Source organism: Heteronotia binoei, chromosome 16, assembly GCF_032191835.1.
Source record: "Heteronotia binoei isolate CCM8104 ecotype False Entrance Well chromosome 16, APGP_CSIRO_Hbin_v1, whole genome shotgun sequence".
NCBI lineage: Eukaryota > Metazoa > Chordata > Lepidosauria > Squamata > Gekkonidae > Heteronotia > Heteronotia binoei.
The window spans coordinates 17460648-17481895 of record NC_083238.1 but is presented as its reverse complement, the minus strand read 5'-3'; the positions used below and the strand labels follow the sequence as shown (position 1 = coordinate 17481895).

The 21248-nt window shown below is 46.1% G+C and overlaps 1 protein-coding gene and 2 non-coding genes across 5 annotated transcripts in view; 2 read left to right on the top strand and 1 right to left on the bottom strand.

The window, feature by feature from the left end:
* Positions 1-20405, bottom strand: part of FMNL2 (formin like 2) — a 304440-nt gene extending 284035 nt beyond the window's left edge. For all 3 annotated transcript variants that reach the window (XM_060256905.1, XM_060256902.1, XM_060256903.1), the window contains exon 1: positions 20278-20405. In XM_060256905.1, the coding sequence (XP_060112888.1) occupies positions 20278-20394 (117 nt within the window). In that variant the 5' untranslated portion in view covers positions 20395-20405. The remainder of the gene's footprint in view (positions 1-20277) is intronic.
* Positions 6974-7045, top strand: TRNAT-GGU (transfer RNA threonine (anticodon GGU)). The gene has a single exon. It is a non-coding gene; the product is annotated as a tRNA-Thr (tRNA).
* TRNAT-GGU (transfer RNA threonine (anticodon GGU)) lies at positions 7266-7337 on the top strand. The gene has a single exon. It is a non-coding gene; the product is annotated as a tRNA-Thr (tRNA).
* Positions 20406-21248: the final 843 nt, after the last annotated feature.

The following is a 21248-nucleotide window of genomic DNA, read 5'->3' as shown; positions in this document are numbered from 1 at the left end:
CCCACCTACCTCACAGGAAGTCTATTGTGGGGTGGGGGGGGAGGTAAAGAAGATTGTGACCACTCTGAGATTCAGAGTATAGGGCGGGATATAAATCCAGTATCTTCTCCTTCCTTCCTTCCATCCATCTTGCAACTCCCAAATATCTCACATTCATTTCTTGCAGCTCTCAAAACATCTGACTTTAATTCTATGTGACTCTTACATTAAGGAAGTTTAGCCACCCCGGACTAGAATATCATGCAAGTCTTCTTCAAAAAGCAAAGTGCACCCCCCCCCCCCAAAAAAAGACCTCTTTGTTTAAAAGAATGAAATTTCTTTTCAGCGATAATGTTTGTATTGCATTCTTAGGTCTACTGACCAGTAATACAACTCCGGTGGCAGTTCTGTATGAGGATAACATTTCTTTCAACCCTCATTCCTATTACTCCGCAAGCTGCATTGGTTCCTCACTGTTGTGCATCAGGTAGAATCAACCGTACGCTTTCCTTAGGGTTGCCAATCCCCAGGTGGGGGCAGGGGATCCCCCAGTTTGGAAGCCCTCCCCCCGCTTCAGGGTCGTCAGAAAGCGGGGGGAGGGGAGAGAAATGTCTGCTGAGAACTCTGTTATTCCCTATGGAGATTTTATTCCCATAGAAAATCATGGAGAATTGATCTCTGTTATTCCCTATGGAGATTTATTCCCATAGAAAATAATGGAGAATTGATCCACGGGTATCTGGGGCTCTGGAGGGGGGGCTGTTTCTTGATGTAGAGGCACCAAATTTTCAGTACAGCATCTAGTGCTTCTCCCAAAAATATCCCCCAAGTTTCAAAACGACTGGACCAGGGGGTCCAATTCTATGAGCCCCAAAAGAAGGTGCCCCTATCCTTCATTATTTCCTATGGAAGGAAGGCATTGAAAAAGGTGTGCCGTCCCTTTAAATGTGATGGCCAGAACTCCCTTTGCAATTCAATTATGCTTGTCACAGCCTGGATCTTGGCTCCACCCCCAAAGTCTCCTGGTTCCACCCCCAAAGTCCCCAGATATTTCTTAAATTGGACTTGGCAACCCTAGCTTTCCTTTATGTTGCATCTTTTCCCCTCCTTGACACATCTGCTAAAATTCCAGTCAAACACTAAAATGCTAAGCAGGGAAAGCTCAGGGAGTACAGATTCATATACTTTATTTTCTCACAGTAGCTGCACTGGGAGAAGGATTTACAGTACAATCCCAAAAAGGACTAATCTGACCATTCCTGCAAAAGAGCAAACCCCCACATCAGCATTCTTAAATAATCAAAATAATCAGCATTCTTAAATAATCAGTTTGCACAAAATTCTGTCTCCCCAGGAGTAGATCAGATTGTTGGGCCTCCTTACCCTGTGGTTTCCAACACCACTTTTTCAACTAGATTTCCTACCGACCCCAGAAACAGCTGCCATTTTTTTTTCAACATTACTGCTTGTGTTACAACATAATGGCTTCCAGTTCAGAGGCTAAGGGATACCTTTAGGCTGTGCTGCAGGAGGACAGCTGCCAGGGAGAAAAAGTTTCCCTTCAGTGGTTCCTGGAAGGTGAATAAGGCTTAGAGTCCCACCCCCATTTGATCAGGGCAATGGCCACAATGCCAGGAAAGCAGATAGCCAGCCCGATGGTTAGCACTGCGATGTGGCCATGAGTCTCCCCCTTGATCCCAGGCACCATGAACATAAAGCCAAAAATGAGGAAGATGCCAACCAAAGCCACCGTGAGTCGGGTGCAACTGCTGATGGCATCAGGTCTCATGGCTTGTTTGGATCATTGGATCTTTTTGCTTCCCTAAGCAATAATGCTTGCTCTGTTTCCTGAGAGGGATCACTGGGGGGGGGGGGATCAATCTCCCAGCCCAGGAAAATTTTGCAGTGGGCGTCTTTAGTTCATCCCTTTGCAGTGATTTTGCCCAGATCAATGGAGGGTGCCTTGGCTGTCCCACTGCATAGCTCCACAGCTTCTTCAAGACAGGCTCACCTTCACTGCCTGCTGTCATGCTGCTCTTAATGCCGCTCAAGCCGGCTTTCCGCAATGGTGCTGACTTTTCCTTGCAACCTTACAAGGAGAAGTCCCATGGGCCTCCCTGCAGCCCAGCTTTGGATCCCAGGCCAGCACTCCAGATGCGGGCAAATGATGGTCTCGCAAGCTCCAATCTGGGACCAAAACAGAAGAAGAAACTAAGCCATTTGGTGTACCTCTGAGGATGCTGGTGAGACTCTCATCTGGAGATCAACTTAATAGCAGGAGAACACCAGATGCCACCTGGAGGTTGACGACCCTCCAGCCTCCCTCAGGTTGTCCATGACACATCCAATTTTTTTTCTTCACACATACATGGTAGTTGCATGCTTAAATGGTGATGGGGGGGAAGAGTAGGCTAGTGCTGCCAGAGGAAAAGAATGCCTAGCTCCAAACCAAACTTTAAATGAATGCTCAGAAGGCAAGAATCAACGCTGCAATAAAGAACCTTTCCCCACTCCCAAGCGAGCCTCTGCGTTTTTACAATGTTGTGACATTGTAACATTACTGCCCATGTACACCAAGAAAGGGCTCCATTACGGTTCAAAGTGGAGGACAGGAGGCAGAATGGCCCTTTTCAAAGCAACTGCAAAATGCATGGGGCAGGTCCAATCCTGGAAAACAATGAGGTAAAAGCCCTATAGTAGACAGAGTGCCGCAAGATAAAAAGAATCTGAAGGAAATTCGACTCGCTGGTAAAAAAGAACATACTGCAGGAATGATCTCAGAATCCTACTGAAGACTACGCAGCGGAGCTTATGACCAGGAAAGGATTCTCAGTATAGCACTGTTAGCCTGTGCAAACAGCACAAGGGAAGAGTTAGCGCCCCATAAATTCCACCTCTGCAGTCCCATGGTTCTTTTAAGCCTTAATTTTAAAAGCAGAAGATCTGACAAAGTAATAGCAAAACAAGCTGACTCTTAACATCAAATTTTTGCACGTTCCAACCAAAGCCATGATTATCACAGATGGTTCCTGATCACAACCAGCGTCTTTGCATATCTTTCGTTTTCTATTTTTTTGTTTGTTTGTTTTTACACAATGCAAATTCAGGTAATTTCATTCTTTTCAAAGATGAGATCCCTTTCTCTGAGTGCTCTCTGCTGTCAAATATGTTTGCGGAAGAAACACACGATATTCTAGTCTGTTCAGAATGCTATTATTTTTCTGTCAATTTTGGCGCAGATGAACCACTTCTGTAAATCAGAAACAAGATTTTAACATTGCTTTCAAAGTCCTAAATGGTTTAAGGTCAAGTTATCTTAAAGACTACATCTTCACACATCTCCTATCAAATACAGGGCCCTTCTCTGTGCCGCTTCACCATTTGCAACAAACTGAGTCATGTAATAGGGCCACTTTGATGGCAGCACGACAATTATGGAATGCCTTGACTGGGAAAGTCCACCTATCCTTTTCATTACTCCTCACCGCTTAGAAAAAACATGGCTGTTAAAAAAAAAATCTTTGAGTCCTGTTCGAATTTATTCTTCTCTTCTCCACATACCAGATTTCTAATCTGCTCTTTGGAGATTTAATTTAGGGTTAATTAAAATTATTGTGTTACTTATTTTTGTGCTTAGTTTTTTTTAAAATAAAGTGTGGATAGCCACTATAACAATACTTGATTGGAAAGCAGGACTCAGATATTTTAAATTGATAAATGCTATGGGTCACCTACCAGCTTTTGCATGGCATACACAAGAAATGTCCTTTTCTAAGCAACAAAGTCTGCCATGACAACATTGTGAAAGCAACGTCACCCCAGAGTCAGAAACGACTGGTGCTTGCACAGGGGACAACCTGTACCTTTTAAGCAACGCTAATAACAATATTTGTCTTGTATATAACAAGAATTTGTGAGTTTTCACTGTAATTCACTTACATAAATTAGACTACTGATTCATGTATCTGAAAAGTATGGTAGAGCCTAACCAGGGGGTGGGGGGGGGAGTCCTGCCTCTTTAATAAAGACTTGATGGATGTTATTTACCAAGCAATGCTACTTACCACCATGCCATGAAAAGCTTGAGCTGCCTATTTGCATTCAATAAGCCTGTATTAAAGAGACAGGACTTGTTTCTCCAGGATTGTTGGCAACCTGAACTCTAGCCATAAAAGCTTGTGCTTCAATAAATCTGCAGATTAGGACCTAGGACAGGGGTGGGGAACATCAGGCCCGAGGGCCATTTGCGGCCCTCGAGATCACTTGGTCTGGCCCTCGGGGAGCCTCAGTGGTGGGCATCATGAAGGACTGCTGCTGAGGTATGCGAGTACCTTTAAAGGTCTGCTGGGAGCCGCTGCAGTTTCCACATAAAGGGAGGGAGGGAGGGGTGGGTGGCAGGGGTGGAGGGTGGGAGCCAGCTACCATCAGTTCAATTTGCACTTGATTATCCCAGATAGTGTGGCCTATGCTAATATTAGGGGATGTGGTCTAATATGCTAATGAATTCCTGCTGAGCTTTTTCTACAAAAAAAGGTCTTGGATCTAGGCATCTGCCTAGTGCGGCAGGCCGGGGGGTGGGGTGCACCAAATTAGGCTCCCCCCTACATGACTTCAAATAGAAAAACAATTATTTGCATTAATTTTGCCAGCCTGAATCTTTCTCCCTTGGCGGAGCACTGTTTTTTAAGTTGATAATTTTGTATGGCCCGTGAATGTTATAAATATTCAAATGGCCCTTGGCAGAAAAAAGGTTCCCCGCCCCTGGCCTAGAAGAAACGCCTGCTCTAAGGCTATCAGAAAAGCATGACAGTACTCACAGCAGAGGTGGCACATTGACCAAGTACTTCTGTGTTTGTCACCCAACCTCTACACCAGGGGTCCTCAAACTTTTTAAATAGGGGGCCAGTTCACTGTCCCTCAGACGGTTGGAGGGCCGGACTGCCGTTACTGTACAAGGCCGCGGGCCGTCAGTTCTCCGTCTTCTGCATCTCTCTCCCTTCCCCACACCACACACCCCGGCCTGGGAACTCACCTCACCTCGGTATCACCTCAGCCCAGTGCCGGAAGTGTGCGTTGCTAACACGAGTTTAGGTCGAATGTCACTCCCGGTCTGATTTTGCCATAACCCAGCGGGCCGCATAAACGTCCTCAGCGGGCCGCATCTGGCCCGCGGACCGTAGTTTGAGGACCCCTGCTCTACACAGTATGAGTCTGGTGAAGCATGCAGCATATCTGTTTATAATCACGATGCTTGCAAAAAGCCAATGATTTTTCTTCTGCACGTTTGACATCACTCTTTGATCCTGATCCAGCAAAACACTTCCATGTGTGTTTAAAGACATCTGCCTTTTTCATTTTTCAATGGGTCTATCCACACATTAAAGAATAAATGCTTGCTTAAATGCTTTAATAGGATGGAAAAGGGCTGCGTACGGAGTCAGTCAGTTCCGTAGTCACATTAAAAGGGAAGGGTAAAGGTAAAAAGAACTGAGACGCTATCAAAAATGTCTCATGACAGACCTTTCTCATGACTTCTCCAGGGGTTAGAATCAGGTGGGCAGCCATTTTGGTCTGAAGCAGTAGAACAAAGTTAAAGTTTTAAAGATGCCACTGGACTCTGTTCTCCAAGGAGTTCATGCTGGCACCCAGATACAGGGCAAATGCCAACTCCAGGGGACCATTAGAAACATGGGGGGGGGGGGGATTAAAACCCTACTGTCCCTGTAGTCCTGATCTGAATGGGAGTCTCCTGCAGCTGCAAAATTAAAGAAGCATGCTGGATATCCAATCACACATTTTCCAGTGTACCACCAGGTTTGGCTCCAAAGTCAGCTCTTGAACCCTACAGCACAAACGGATTGATTTCAATAGCTCCTAGAGAACAGAATAAGGGACTGCCAACCCTCCCCTCCCCCCCAAAAAAAGATAGAGAAGGAAAAGTACTTCAAGAGCAAACAACTTTATGAAGTTTTGCTTGCTCTGTTCACAACCCCATTGTATTTTAAAACTTTGTAACACAAAACTGAACACAGGGAACTAATTAGTGCCCAAAACTGTAGCCAAATCCTCTCTTTAAAAAAAAAAAAAGAGACAACCTTGTAAAATCACTCCATAGTTTCTCAAATAACATACGTCCTTCACAGAGTAAAACAATGCAAGCAGTCTTGACTATTAACTACAATTTAAATTGTGTAGGTTCAATGCCTCGTTACCACCCTCCTTCCCTCAACCCCCCCCCCCCCCGCCGGGGTCTTGCATCAGTGTTTCGGCACTTTGCTACTAGGGAAAGAACAAATTCAGCTTAGTAATTTAGGTCATCATCATGTCTTCAAAGTATACAATTAGTTACCAAATCTGTAAAAAAAAAAATAATGCACACATTGTACTCAGAGGTATATTCATTCCTCAAGACAAATTTAAAGTACTTTGGGATAGTAAAGTCAAGGCTTTTTTTTGGTAGAAAAAGTTCCCTTGTGCCTTCCCCAGTACTCCCAGCACAGTGGGCATGCTGTGGAAGGCTGAAGTCATTGGGGAGGCATTTAGAGATACCTCTCTGCATCTTCCCCAGCATGTCAGCCAAAGCCCTGGCCAGCCCAGGTGGAGCTCCACTCCTGTGTGCTCCTGCCACCCCCCCCCCCCCCCCGCCCAAAAGCCCTGAGTAAAGTACAGAAAAAAAAATCTTTGCGGTCGAAGTCATTTTGCTTCACAATACCCAAACACCCAGAGCACAGCAACACACTTTCGCAAGAGGCAGAACGTTTCTTTTGAGCAGATTCACCTCTCCATTTTTGCATACTAATGTAGCAGACTTTTTAAAATTTGAAATAGCAAAAGCTATGCTTTGAGCCTAAGATATTAGAAAACCAAGATGAGAAAAAAGTTGCAGAGTTCTCCATGCATTCTGCAAAAAAAAAAAAAAAACCGTGGTAGGAAATGCATCCCCAGTAAAAATTCCTTGCAAATAAAGAAAAAAAATAGCATATCATAGTGGGGAGGGGCTGTGGCTCAGTGGTAGAGCATCTGCTTGGTAAGCAGAAGGTCCCAGGTTCAATCCCTGGCATCTCCAAAAAGGGTCCAGGCAAGTAGGCGTGAAAAACCTCAGCTTGAGACCCTGGAGAGCCATGAATGGGGCTGTGGCTCAGTGGTAGAGCATCTGCTTGGGAAGCAGAAGGTCTCAGGTTCAATCCCCGGCATCTCCAAAAAAAGGTCCAGGCAAATAGGTGTGAAAAACCTCAGCTTGAGACCCTGGAGGGGCTGTGGCTCAGTGGTAGAGCATCTGCTTGAATGGGGCTGTGGCTCAGTGGTAGAGCATCTGCTTGGTAAGCAGAAGGTCCCAGGTTCAATCCCTGGCATCTCCAAAAAGGGTCCAGGCAAGTAGGCGTGAAAAACCTCAGTTGAGACCCTGGAGAGCCATGAATGGGGCTGTGGCTCAGTGGTAGAGCATCTGCTTGGTAAACAGAAGGTCTTAGGTTCAATCCCTGGCATCTCCAAAAAGGGTCCAAGCAAGTAGGCGTGAAAATCCTCAGCTTGAGACCCTGGAGAGCCGCTGCCAGTCTGAGAAGACAATACTGACTTTGATGGACCAAGGGTCTGATTCAGTATAAGGCAGCTTCATATGTTCATAGTGTGCTCTAGCTTGGCTTTCTGCATTCTGGGCTAGTTTTCCAGTTACTGAGAATTATTAAAGAAGGAGAATGTGAAAAAAAAATTTAAATCCCCATCTGCAGTCTGAAGTGATAGTCCATTCTACAGCCTCAGCCTTCTGCCACCTCGTTCTGCTGCATGTGCAAACCAGGCCAAGAGATTAACCCAGTATGAGGTTATGGACAGTTCAGACCATAAAGAGTTCCCAGGATCAGTCCCTGTTAGTTTTGAGCACTCTGTGTTTAGGCCCTCGGGGTCAACATAGGATGCATTGTCTGAATGAAACAACTTGTCCCCCAAGCTTGCATTTTTATTCTATAGCTCTGTCAAAATGTGTATTCCAAGACAATGATTTGCAATGTATGGATTCATTCTTGCTAATGCAAGCACCATGCAATAATCCTTTTGCATCAGAGCCTGTTAAAAAGCAAGCCGATTGTTTTTTTCCAGGCTAGTCTGAGCTGACTGAAGGCAAGAGCAAATGACGCGTGCAGCTTGACAGAATAGGTTCATACCTTCATCAGTAAAGTACCAATAAAATAAATCTATAATGTGGTACAGAAATACATTGCCAAAAACAGGTGTCGCATCCACAAGCCTACCTATTCGAAAATGGCTTTTTTTGATACTTTCAATAAGAAAAAAAAATAGTTTCAAGGTGTATTCATTAAAGCAAAATTTACAAGGGTGAGTGAAAGACATGCAAGGTTCAACAACTTCAATTCAATTCAATTTTAATACAGTCAGCAACCAACACAACTTCCTAAGCAAGTATACTCGGATGTAAGGTGTCACTGTTTTCAACAGTAAGTATGCTAAAGAGTGCCATCTTAGTATGACAGAGGTATCACTTTATTTTGATATAATTAATTAAAATTAACCCACACTGAATACCCAAAAGAAATTTTATACTGGGGAACTTCAGCCATTTCCCTTGGAGAAATTACAGCATGTGGTTCTGCTACTAATACACTGGGGGCTAAGCAGTAGAAACATCAAAGCTGTACAGTGTGCAGATATAAGTCAGATTTTTAGAAGGCTCGCTTGTCATGATATTTATTTATTTATTTATTTATTTATTTCATTTATATCCCGCCCTCCCCCACCTTGGCAGGCTCAGGGCGGCTACCTGACATCCAGATTTATTTAGTATACGGGAATCCCCAATCACTCCACTGGAGGGAGGCAGTCTGACATCCAGATTCAGGTTCTGAAGAATCAAATGTCAACATTTTGTAAGCCTGCAGGTAACCAGAAAGACGAGGGCCAAGGCAGAGGGCTGGAAAAAAGACACTGTAAATGCTAGAGACACGGCTAAGACATCCCAATAGATTCTAGACCAGAGTGCAAATAACCCAAAGCAGCATTCCAACAGTCATCTGAAGCCCACTACAGGCTGAAATACTCTTGCAGAGATATACATCTGCTTGGAGGTGACCAGTTGATTACTATCCATTATACCACCTCACCAGCTGTTGGCTGGGAGGGAAGCAGTCTGGATGAGTACAAATGCAGTCTAATGGCATCTCTCCACAAGTTGCTCAGACAGAAGGAGTCCAGCAGCTGGCCTTGAAACAACACAATACGCAGTGCTATGAGCATGACCATCCAACATAATCAGACTCCAGTATAACGAAGATTTTGATCCTTGGTGTCTGTACAGTAGGTGAATGTAATCTGTACTTCCCACTTCCAAACAGCAGGCCTGGTTACGTTGGATACTGCAAAAGGGTGCCTAGTCCACAGGACTCCAAGACTGAATCCCACGACTCAAGTCATATATGAAAGAGCAATCTGCAAGGTAACATGCAGCATCCACTGAATTTAATGGAGATCTGATGAAACACAGTTTGCAAGTCTGAGTTCCCATGCCTGGAAGGGATTATTCATTTAGGACATTTGTGAGCAACTGACTGTGTACTGTGGATAAAGTATTAGATCACATTTTTCTCAAGCACAAATACTAAGTAAGTACCCACACATATGCATACTGTGTGCATAAAACAGAATAAGACCTCATATGCAGGGTTTAAAAAAAAAAAAAGTAATACCAGACATAATATTCTATTTCCTTTTTTTCAAAAATGTATTGTTCTGTGTCCCCCTGAAGGACAGTCATTTGCACAATGCAATAGCACATTTTTAAGAGTAAGAAGATGTTTCATGTTAGAATCACCACAAACGTGAACAAATTATTAAATTACGTCAGCAACAGCTCATCAGATTTCAGACCCTTCTGCAGACTGTCCCGCAGCCCACTCCCTCTTGACCATGTGTCTTCTGTAAACATGAACATGCTATTTAAAAAAAGAGACCACCCTGCTGGAATTACTGCAGTTTCAGCCTTTCGAGTCTCTATCCAAACTTTTTTGGGAATAATCCAGGGAAAATTAGGGTTGCTTCAGATATTACTTTCCCCCAACTCTTATCTTTAAAACATAAATAAGGAGTGGAGGGGGGGGGGGGGAACTAGTCAGTGCAATAACATCTCAGTATACCATGTGATATTTAGATACATATATTTTTGAAAATCATATATATACAGGAAAAAGAGGTTTTTATATCCTGCTTTTCTCTACCCTAAGGAGTCTCAAATGGCATTCCCACCCCACAACTGGCACCTTGTAAAGAAGGTGGTACTGAAAGAGTTCTGAGAACTGTAATTGGTCCAAAGTCACCAAGCAGGTTTCATGTGGATGAGAGGGAAATCAAGCCCGGTTCTCCAGATTAGAGTCCAGAACTCTTAACCACTACACCAGGGGTCCTCAAACTTTTTAAATAGGGGGCCAGTTCACTGTCCCTCAGACTGTTGGAGGGCCGGACTGCTGTTACTGTACAAGGCCGCGGGCCGTCAGTTCTCCGTCTTCTGCATCTCTCTCCCTTCCCCACACCACACACCTCGGCCTGGGAACTCACCTCACCTCGGTATCACCTCACACTCTGTCTCCGCCGCCTCAGCCCAGTGCCAGAAGTGTGCGTTGCTAACGCGAGTTTAGGTCGAACGTCACTTCCGGTCTGATTTTGCCATAACCCGGCAGGCCGCATAAACGTCATCAGCAGGCCGCATCTGGCCCGCGGGCCGTAGTTTGAGGACCCCTGCACTACACCATACTGGCATACATGTGGATGGCACGCTGTTTGTCATGCTCTACAGAAACTCTTCAGGCATAACAGATATACTTGTGTGTATAATGCTTTCCCCAAGCCAGTCACTTAACTTAAAGCAGCCTTCAATCATACTTGTTTCACTGACTTAAAGACCAAAGCAGCCTTCAGTCATACTTGTTTCACTGAAATAAGTCACGCTCACAGTCTCACTGATTTCAGACCCATTAACTGTGGGTTAGCAGTTACGGAAACTAGATCCAGGTTCAAGTTTCTATTCCACCCTGAAATCTCACTGGCCTTGGCCTCTAGCCCACTTCCTCTTGGCCAAATTTACCTCACAGGATTATTGTGAGAACAAAACAGGGGAGAGAATGGTGTTTTGAGAGGCTTTGGAGAAAGGATGGGGTAATCAGATATAACAACGGGAGGAAAAGATTAAACCTGCACCAATAAAGTGAGTTTAGTCTCACTGCTGGCAGAGGTGAGCCAACACCCATCACTGGCAGAACTGACCAGCTCCGAGTTGAGTAGTTCTTGGAACATGGGCTTGTGCTGCCACAGAGACCATTCATCTCAGCTCATTTCCTGACCATTTTATCTTCCCAGCCTGTCCCTTGGTAAACCAAATTGATTTCAATGAGACACATATAACTATGGCCTCCTCTACACAAAAGATGGTTTGATCACACCTTCCATGGGCATATGTCTCTATTATTCATCTCCAAATTTAAAAATCCTAGGGACTCATGCATGTCAAAAAGATGCACTCCTCATGTCAAAGCTCTAATCCCAGATGTTTTGCATTCCCAGTACTTAATTTCAGTGCTGGCAAAACAGCACTCTGCACAGTCTCAACAGCTCATGTTCCTCATTACATTTGTTATCCCATATTCCAGGGAAAGGCACTCAAACCAGATTCTGAGAGCTAGGCTTTGGCAACCTTTGGCTCAAATTTCTGAACTCTGTGTGCTCAACCATGTTAGTAATAGCTCTTAATGGCAATTTTCAGCTTCCCAGACTATAATATGCAACATTACAAAAAAAAAGTGACAGGGCTAAAAAGAGAAAATAATCATGCCCAGATACATTCATGGCAAAACTGGTACAAGTGGGAACAAGGTCTACACAGAATGAAGTCTAACGCTGTTTAATCAAGTTGGAAAGTATTCTTAGGAATGTAGCAAACATGTGGCTGAAAACAAATAGAAATGTCTGAATATGACATTTTAAAATCCCTGGGCCTAAAGAGATCAAGCTTCAGAATACCCAAGCACGGGCCTTTTCAATCGCGGCCCCCGCCCTATGGAATCAGCTTCCTGAGGAGGTGCGGGCCCTGCGGAACCTTGATCAGTTCTGCAGAGCCTGCAAGACTACCCTCTTTAAACAAGCATATATCGACTGCTGAATTGTTGTTAATTAAGGATCCGCCAACACTGTCCTGTCCAAGGACCTATGTCAACATGGAACTAATCAAACTGGCAGAAACTAGCTTCAGAACACCACCATTGCTGCCAGATTAATTTAAATTATGAATTTTTAAATACATTAACTGGTTTTTAAATGTTAAATTTAAGTTTTATCGTTAAATTTAAAGGTTTTTATATTTATTATTGTATATGTATGAGATGTTGTTAGCCGCCCTGAGCCTGCCTAGGCGGGGAGGGCGGGATACAAATAAAATTTTACCTTACCTTACCTTACCTAAAAGTAATGGTGCTGTATACTGAAATGTCACTGGTTTTTTTCCTGAAAGCTCTAACTGCAATCCTATACAGAGTTAGTCCATTATAAGCCCTTTGATTTCAGTGTGTTCCGAATGGACTAAATGCATAGAGTTGCATTTTCACTGCTATTTCCACTTCATCACAGCAAATAAAAATTTTCAAGTAGCTCGACAGTTTCCAGTTGTTGCTTAGAAATTCTATAGCAATAAAGGAAGCTGGACTGTGTTGCTACTTTCAGGTTTCTTCAACAACTTACATTAAGTTAGAAAGAAGCACTATTATGGCATCATCAACAAGATACAAATACCACCTTAGGAGAAAGACTATAATAAAGTTTGCTTTCAAATGCAAATGGGAAAGTTAAAAAGTCAACTATCCTCATCTTCCATTTCAGACTTTACCAACAAAACTAGACCTTTGCTGCTTCAAATGTCTGGAACATGGAAACAAGTAGGTAGATTCATGGTTGTTCAGCATTCTAAGCAACATACCCTGGCCTTACGCTGTGAAAGAGTTCTATGGGGAAGATTCGGTAAACCAGAGCAAGTTCAATCCAACCCATTTAGCAAAAAAAAAAAGGTGCACCTTAACAAACAAGTCTTCTGCTCAACCATATGACAGCCACAAGAAACGCCTACCCAACTTCCCAATGGACCTCTATTCTTAACACACCGTTTGTATACACAGACTCTATACTGGGATTCTATATGGAGAGGCTGGCATTAGGCTTCCCAACCCCCCCGCCCTGGCGGGGGACCCCCAAAATTGCATCCTCCTCCCCCGCTCTCAAAAAATCTGGGGGCGGGGGGGGAGAGAACATACCTTTAGGCATCATGTTGTAGAGCTTCTGATCCGTTTTAAAATGTGTCCCTTTAAGGCTGCACAGGAAACAGGAAGGGCTTCATGGGAAAGTAACAGTTTCCATGGAGAACGGCCCCTCCCTTTCTTTTCCTGTGGAGCCTTAATTTCGTTTTCCCAGCAAGCACATTCTGCTGGAAGAAGACTAAGTACGGTAAGTGTTTGTGTGTGTGTGTGAGAGAGAGGGAGGGGGCAGGGAGGGGGGATTCCCTGGTATGGAGGCCCTTCCCCCCTTTAGAAAGCGTGGGGGGGGAGGGAAATGTCTACTAGGCACCCCATTATTCCCTATGGAGAACGATTCCCATAGGGAATAATAGGGAATTGATCCGTGGGTATTGGTGGCTCTGGGGGGGCTATTTTTTGAGGTAGAGGCACCAGATTTTTAGTATAGCATCTAGTGCCTCTCCCCAAAATAACCCCCAAGTTTCAAAACGATTGGACCAGAGGGTCCAATTCTATGAGCCGCAAAAGATGGTGCCCCTATCCTTAATTATTTCCTATGGAAGAAAGGCATTTTAAAAAGGCGTGCTGTCCCTTTATATGTGATGGCCAGAACTCCCTTGGAGTTCAATTATGCTTGTCACATCCTTGTTCCTGGCTCCACCCCCAATGTCTCCTGGCTCCACCCCCAAAGTCTCCTGGCTCCGCCCCCAAAGTCCCCAGATTTTTCTTTAATTGGACTTGGCAACCCTAGCTGGCATCCACAAGTAGACAGAACATAGCTCACAGATAAAAGATGATTCCATTATCCAAGCGCTGTACTAAAGATTTTACATGACACTACAATGAATAAGAGTGCTCAGACTTAATACTGTGAACAGGGCTGCCAACCCCCTTGTTGCCTGCTGGCACTCTGAGCAATGATGGGGGGGGGGATTAAATTGCAATAAATACCCACTTACAATAAAAACCCAGAACTTACATGCATTAGCTCTAGAACAGGGGTGGCCAAACTGTGGCTCAGGAGCCACGTGCAGCTTTCACACAGATTCTGTAGCTCCTGGAGGTTGAGGAGGAACATAATGCAGGCTTACTCTCAAATAAACATGCTTACTCTCAAGTAAACTGACCCATAGGTAGGCGACTATTTCGCCCACCAAGTGTGAAGCAGGGAAGGAGGGGAAAATAGGTTTGCAAGCCCTTCTCTACCATGGAAGTCACTCAGAGACCTAGAGCGGGGGAGGGGGGGAGAAGAATGAAAGAGGGAGGGACGGTGGCTCACTGGCAGAGCATCTGCTTGGGAAGCAGAAGGTCCCAGGTTCAATCCCCAGCATCTCCAAAAAAGGATCCAGGGAAACAGGTGTGAAAAACCTCAGCTTGAGACCCTGGAGAGCCATGAATGGGGCTGTGGCTCAGTGGCAGAGCATCTGCTTGGGAAGCAGAAGGACCCAGGTTCAATCCCCGGCATCTCCAAAAAAGGGTCCAGGCAAATAGGTGTGAAAAACCTCAGCTGGAGACCCTGGAGAGCCGCTGCCAGTCTGAGAAGACAATACTGACTTTGATGGACCAATGGTCTGATTCAGTATAAGGCAGCTTCATATGTTCATACATGAGCCAAGGGAGCCACTGGAATGAGGGTCAGAATTAAAGACGGCTGTGCAGGATTCCCCTTTGTTTCATAACTCTTGTAGGAGCTGTATTTACTGTCCTTGGCTTTAAGGCAAAGAGAGATGCATAACGATGCAAACGGTGGTCAGCGATTTATATGGTACACGTGTGTTTCCTTCTCTCACTGGTGCCAAAAAATAATTCCCTAACCTTTCCCTAAATTGGTCTTATGGGGACTGTTATTCCCAGTTTTTGTTTTTTTTTAAAAAAAAAAGTCTCTTTCTAGCCTGCTCGTATTGTAAAAGGCATGCATATGTATTTTATCTTTCTATGCAAAGGAAGTATTAAGAGTTTTAATAAAGATGTGTGTATAATATTTTTTCATGTCTCAGACATCTGACATTTATTCTGTATGGCTCTTACATTAAGTAAGTTTGGCCACCCCTGCTCTAGAAATACCAGAAACTATCATTATATCAGCAATCGCTAGAGCTACCCTATGTCACTTCCAGGTTTTTACCAGAAGTGATGTAACACTCCAGATGGCTTTACAGCCCCTCATTTTCCACCTCGCAACCCTTCCCATCAGTTGCCAGGCATTGCATTTAATTAATTTAATTAAAATTCTATTTACGTCATGGCTCAGGTTAGGAGATAGTGTAGTCTCTCTTCACAGACTAACAATTCTTTGCCATAACCAGAATTCTAATTCTACATAAATATGACCCGATATAGCAACCTGTTCTAGATACCCACCGAGAAACCCCTTCCACTTAATAACCTCCTCATTTATTCAAAGCAACGCTGTGGGATTTTTGCACACAAACAGGTTCCTATTATGGACAGTCGTGTATGCAGATTCCATAAAATTATCATTCTGGTCCTAGACAAGAATAAATATGAAAAAGAATGAGGGGCATGGAGAATACTTAGGATAAGCATTGGGGAGTTGAGGGGAAAGGAATGTGCTGAGCAAATGAAGCATAAGATTGGTCACAGGCGCAATTATCATTAAATCTGCACTGTAATCCTAAACAGCCATATGCCCTTTTAAATCAATTGAAGCTCATGGTCTTAGAAAGGTGTCACTCTGTTTAGGATTGCACTGGTGGCATACCAACACAAGCTCTTTTACTAACAAGTTTATTCACTTCATAAACTGACCAAGTCAATCAGCAGTAATTAAAAAAATTAAACATAAACAGCCACCCACCAAGACTTATTACATCACAGACAGAAGACAGTTCTATTATTGAACCGCTGTACTGACATTGTACTTTACATAATGTCATAATTCATGGATGTGTTAAGACTGAACACAGTGAATCATGTAACCTATATTCATGCCTGTTTAAGCTTAAACACGTATTCATAGAAAGGTGCAAAGTATTATGGAAGTACTTCAGTAGTTCAGCAGCTTAATCTGTTGCTGTTCACACAACCTAGAACTCTAATCCCTAGTAAAAAGCTCTCTTTAGAAATACCTACCTTCAACTCAAATGCACTGCAATTCCAATTTAGCATTAAACTCCTTTGCGTTCAACATTAACATCTCAACTACCCCTAAACATCATCCAAATTAAAACTATATAGTTTTCATTTCTACTGTACATGTTCTCTTTCCATCTCTGCTATCCTTGAAAGGTGTCCTAAGAAAATGATTTTCAAGTATGTTTAAAAAAGGCACCTAAACTTTCAAAAGGCACACCTGTTTTAGTCTCACTTATTCTAGCTCACTTCAGTCTTACGCAGAAGTCCAAAAACTGCATACACGAAGCAGTGATAAGGCAGGGCCTAAACGTTGGGAGGGAGGAGGGTTAACATCTCACTGTGAATCTATTTAGAACTGAGATTAGACACCTCCAGAGTATGAAACAAGATGAATCTGTTGTTTTCTCATAGAGCACTTCACTTTTTTCCAGCTTACCTGGACACTGCAGCAGGGAGTGCTCACCGAGGGGTCTCCTGTAGTCCTTAAACGCTACTGTGAACGAGCATATATCCCTGTGAATCCAGGCAACTATAACTCTGTTCTCATACGGCAAGTGAGCTACCCACAAACTTCTATGAGCATGAAGAAAATGTAGTCATTTCAAATGGGCAAATTCAGGCTAGGCCCTCTTTACACGTACCTGGACTGGCTTATTGCTGTTACCTACTGTGACGGCTCCCATGCCCATCAACATAAATAAGATTTTCATCCATGTCATCCTTTCTAGTGGTGCATTTGTATCATTCATAAATGGCACCCAACTTCTTAGAAGACACATTGCTCACATGAGACAAACACAGATCAGGAAACAAATGACTGGATCAAAAAAGGATATTATAGCATTGGAGAAAGTCCAGAGAAGGGCAACTAGAATGATTAAAGGGCTGGAACACTTTCCCTATGAAGAAAGGTTGAAACGCTTGGGACTCTTTAGCTTGGAGAAACGTCGACTGCGGGGTAACATGATAGAGGTTTACAAGATAATGCATGGGATGGAGAAAGTAGAGAAAGAAGTACTTTTCTCCCTTTCTCACAATACAAGAACTCGTGGACATTCGATGAAATTGCTGAGCAGACAGGTTAAAATGGATAAAAGGAAGTACTTCTTTACCCAAAGGGTGATTAACATTAGAATGATTAAAGGGCTGGAACACTTTCCCTATGAAGAAAGGCTGAAACGCTTGGGACTCTTTAGCTTGGAGAAACGTCGACTGCAGGGTGACATGATAGAGGTTTACAAGATAATGCATGGGATGGAGAAGGTAGAGAAAGAGGTACTTTTCTCCCTTTCTCACAATACAAGAACTTGTGGACATTCGATGAAATTGCTGAGCAGACAGCTTAAAACGGATAAAAGGAAGTACTTCTTCACCCAAAGGGTGATTAACATGTGGAATTCACTGCCACAGGAGGTGGTGGCGGCCACAAGCATGGCCACCTTCAAGAGGGTTTTAGATAAAAATATGGAGCAGAGGTCCATCAGTGGCTATTAGCCACAGTGTGTGTGTATGTGTGTGTGTGTGTATAAAAATTTTGGCCACTGTGTGACACAGAGTGTTGGACTGGATGGGCCATTGGCCTGATCCAACATGGCTTCTCCTATGTTCTTATCAAAGGGCTGTAGCTGTACTTCTACCAGTAGGGGAACCCCCCCCCCCAACTATGATGTAGGTAAGAAAGACTCCTTTAGGAGGAGATCACAGGTTAGCCCCTCCTCTTCACAAATGCTTTGACCACTTCAGGAATAAAATATGTGGGCCCATCGAGGCACCTGGGCTGCAAACTGAGAAATACCTCCAGGATAGGAAGATGTTTTAAAATGAAACAAAAAGTTATTCTTCAGGCAGGAAGAACATAAAACAAAGTGACCTCACCACGGCTTTCCCTCTGTTGACGTTCTATTACTTAAGGCCTCATCCCACAAGGATGCCATTTGCAAAATTAAAAAGTGGTGTGAGTGTAAACGGAAGACTGACTCCTGTCTCTTCCCTTCAAGGTACACTGCCGCTTCTAAACTCGTGTCAGAAAGACGGTCACTGCTGCAAAAGCTGATTTCCAGAATACACTACATCGAGTGCAGAGAAATGGAAACTAAACTACTGAAGTGCTGCTGATAGCAACAAAGTCTCTGGAAAGCGACTCATGCAGCACTTTTGTTATGATTTTAGAAGAAGAAGAAGAAGATATTGGATTTATATCCCGCCCTCCACTCCAAAGAGTCTCAGAGCGGCTCACAATCTCCTTTACCTTCCTCCCCCACAACAGACACCCTGTGAGGTGGGTGGGGCTGGAAAGGGCTCTCACAGCAGCTGCCCTTTCAAGGACAACCTCTGCCAGAGCTATGGCTGACCCAAGGCCATGCTAGCAGGTGCAAGTGGAGGAGTGGGGAATCAAACCCGGTTCTCCCAGATAAGAGTCCGCATACTTAACCACTACACCAAACTGGCTCTCCAGTTCTTTTAGAACTGTGCAGCCTCCCACAGCAATTTAACACAACCCTCATGGGGGGGGGGGGGGCTGCAAAACTACCTGCCTGTCTAGTATATAACAAATCACCTGCTCCTTTCCATGATTGCTCACACGCTGCTTGTATGCACGGCCCTAACTTTTCGTAGCCATTCTTTGTACCTGCCGGTCCGCCACATCAAAAGTTACATCCGCACACAGCGCTGCTCGAAATCAGCCCTAGCGAGCTGTTACAGAAAATACCGAATTCCGCTCCCATCCGAGCACAGCGAGGGAACGATGGCAGTCAAAAGCAAAGTCACTGCGTTAAAAGACCGTTTAGGAGCAAGTACGCCTTGGGAGGGGAGAACAGGTCAAGCAGCTGAACTCTGCAGATTGAATTCGCACCCCCTATTCATCGGCTTCTAATCCAACCGAAGGAGGAGATCGCTCCCTCCTGGCTTTCGTCGACTGCAGCGGGCAGGACCCCGGCGGAGTTGAAAAGTCCCAAAGCTTCCAGGAGGCAAAAAAAAAAGGGGGAGCAACCGCGCCCTCTTCATCTCAAGGGAACGAAGCTTTGCTGTGAAAACTGTAGACGCAGCTGCCGCGAGGCAGGCTTTATTGAATTATTGACCTAAAAAAAAAGGGGGGGGAGCCAACCCCGAAATGCCTCCAGTCTAGGAAGCCAAATAAAGACCTTGAAGAGACCAGACATTTCACCCCCGCACCCGCCTTCCTCCCCCACGTCCACTTTTCAAACAGCAAGAAAACGTGCAGGGCTTTTGCAAGCCAGCCCCTTCTGCATCTTTCCCACTGTTTTCTTCCTCCGAGGGCCGTCCCTGCGTGCGTCGGCGTGCCGCTTCCCAGACCCTTCCCCTTCCCCTTCCCCGTCTTTTCCTCCCACCCACGCCCCCTCCGCTAAGAAACGACGCGGCTCCCGCCTCCGAATTGGCCGGTGGCAACCGAACGGGTCGCCCGCACCGCAATCCCTTCTCACCGGCGCCTCAGTCTCCCCGCAATCGGTACAGCGGCCGCATCGTTGCTTTGACCTGCCCGGGCGGCGACAGGAATCCAAGGCTTGGGGCTTTCCCTTTATTCTTTGCAAGAGAGAGAGCGAGAGAGAAGCGACAGCGCGAAGCCCCCTTCAGCCGCCTCCCCTCCCCACGCCAGCCCCCCCCCCCTTCACGCCGCCGCCGCCCAAGCAGTGCCGGCGGCACCCCCGGCGCCCGCCCCATCCCCTCCGAACAATGGCTCAGCCGCTCCGCAGGCAGTCGGGGCTGCCTTCCCCCAACTCCGAGCTTTGGAAAGCGCAACTCGCCGAGGGAGAGCTGGATTGTCTCTCCCCCACCCCGCCTGCCTCCCCCCGTCCTCTGCGGTGTCCCCTTCCCAGGCTGGGGGGGAGGAAACGACGGCAAAGGGATCCCAGCAAGCCCCCCCCCTCCCCTTTCTCCGTCTGTCTCCATGGGGCCGGCCACTCACCAAGACCACGGCGAATCTCTCCTCCAGCTCGGCCGGCTCGGGCATGGGCAGCTTGAGCGGCATACTGTGCGCCCTGAAGTCCGTCTGCTGCGAGTCCATGCTGCCCGCGTTGCCCATGGCGGTGGCCCTTGCTCTCTCGCTCTCCGGCGGCTGCCTGGGCTCGGGCTCGGGCTCCGGCGCGCTCCGTTATTCCTTCCTGCCTTCTCTCGGCTGCTCTCTCCCCACCGACCCAACCCGGGGCAGGGGGATGCGCAGCTCTCTGTCTCCCTCTAGCACCGCTCGCCTTCCGCCTTCATGCTCGCCCTCGGCTGCCTCCTCCTCCCCAGGCACAATCGGGCTCGCTCGCGGGAGACGCGGCCGCTTAGACGCCGCTGCTGCATGTTGCCCGGCTGCCACCCCGCGCAGTGCCCGCGGCCAGGAGAAGCATGATGCTGGCTCGAGCAGCCCCGGGGGACGCAGCGGCTCGCGGCCGGGTTTCCTCTCCGCCGCGCTCGGCGCCCACAAAGCGCAGCCCGCGGATGAACGGCCGCCGCCGCCGCTCGAGCAGCCAGCCAGACAAACGCGCCGCACAGGCACAAAGCCCCCTTTCCGCAGCCGCCTCCTCCCGAGCCGCTCCCCGCCCCCGGCCGAGGGAAAGCTGGGAATCGTAGTCCCTCCCCGGCGACCTCGTGCGCTAAGGAAGCAAGACGCGGCGAGAAAATAAAAGGTTGGGGGGGGGGGAACCCCCACTTGGAAACTCCTGGATTACGATGCGGGGAAGGGGGAGGGGCGTGCTGGCGTCGCCTGCGGTGGACGAGGGGCTCGCTGGCTCGCTGCCCGGGGAAATACGGAGCGGGTGCGCCCCTCACCTAAGCTCTTCGGCTTGGCCTCGCCGCAAAGCGGATCCACGTGTGGAATTCACTGCCGCAGGAGGCGGCGGCGGCTGCAAGCATAGCCGGCTTCAAGAGGGGGTTGGATAAAAATATGGAGCA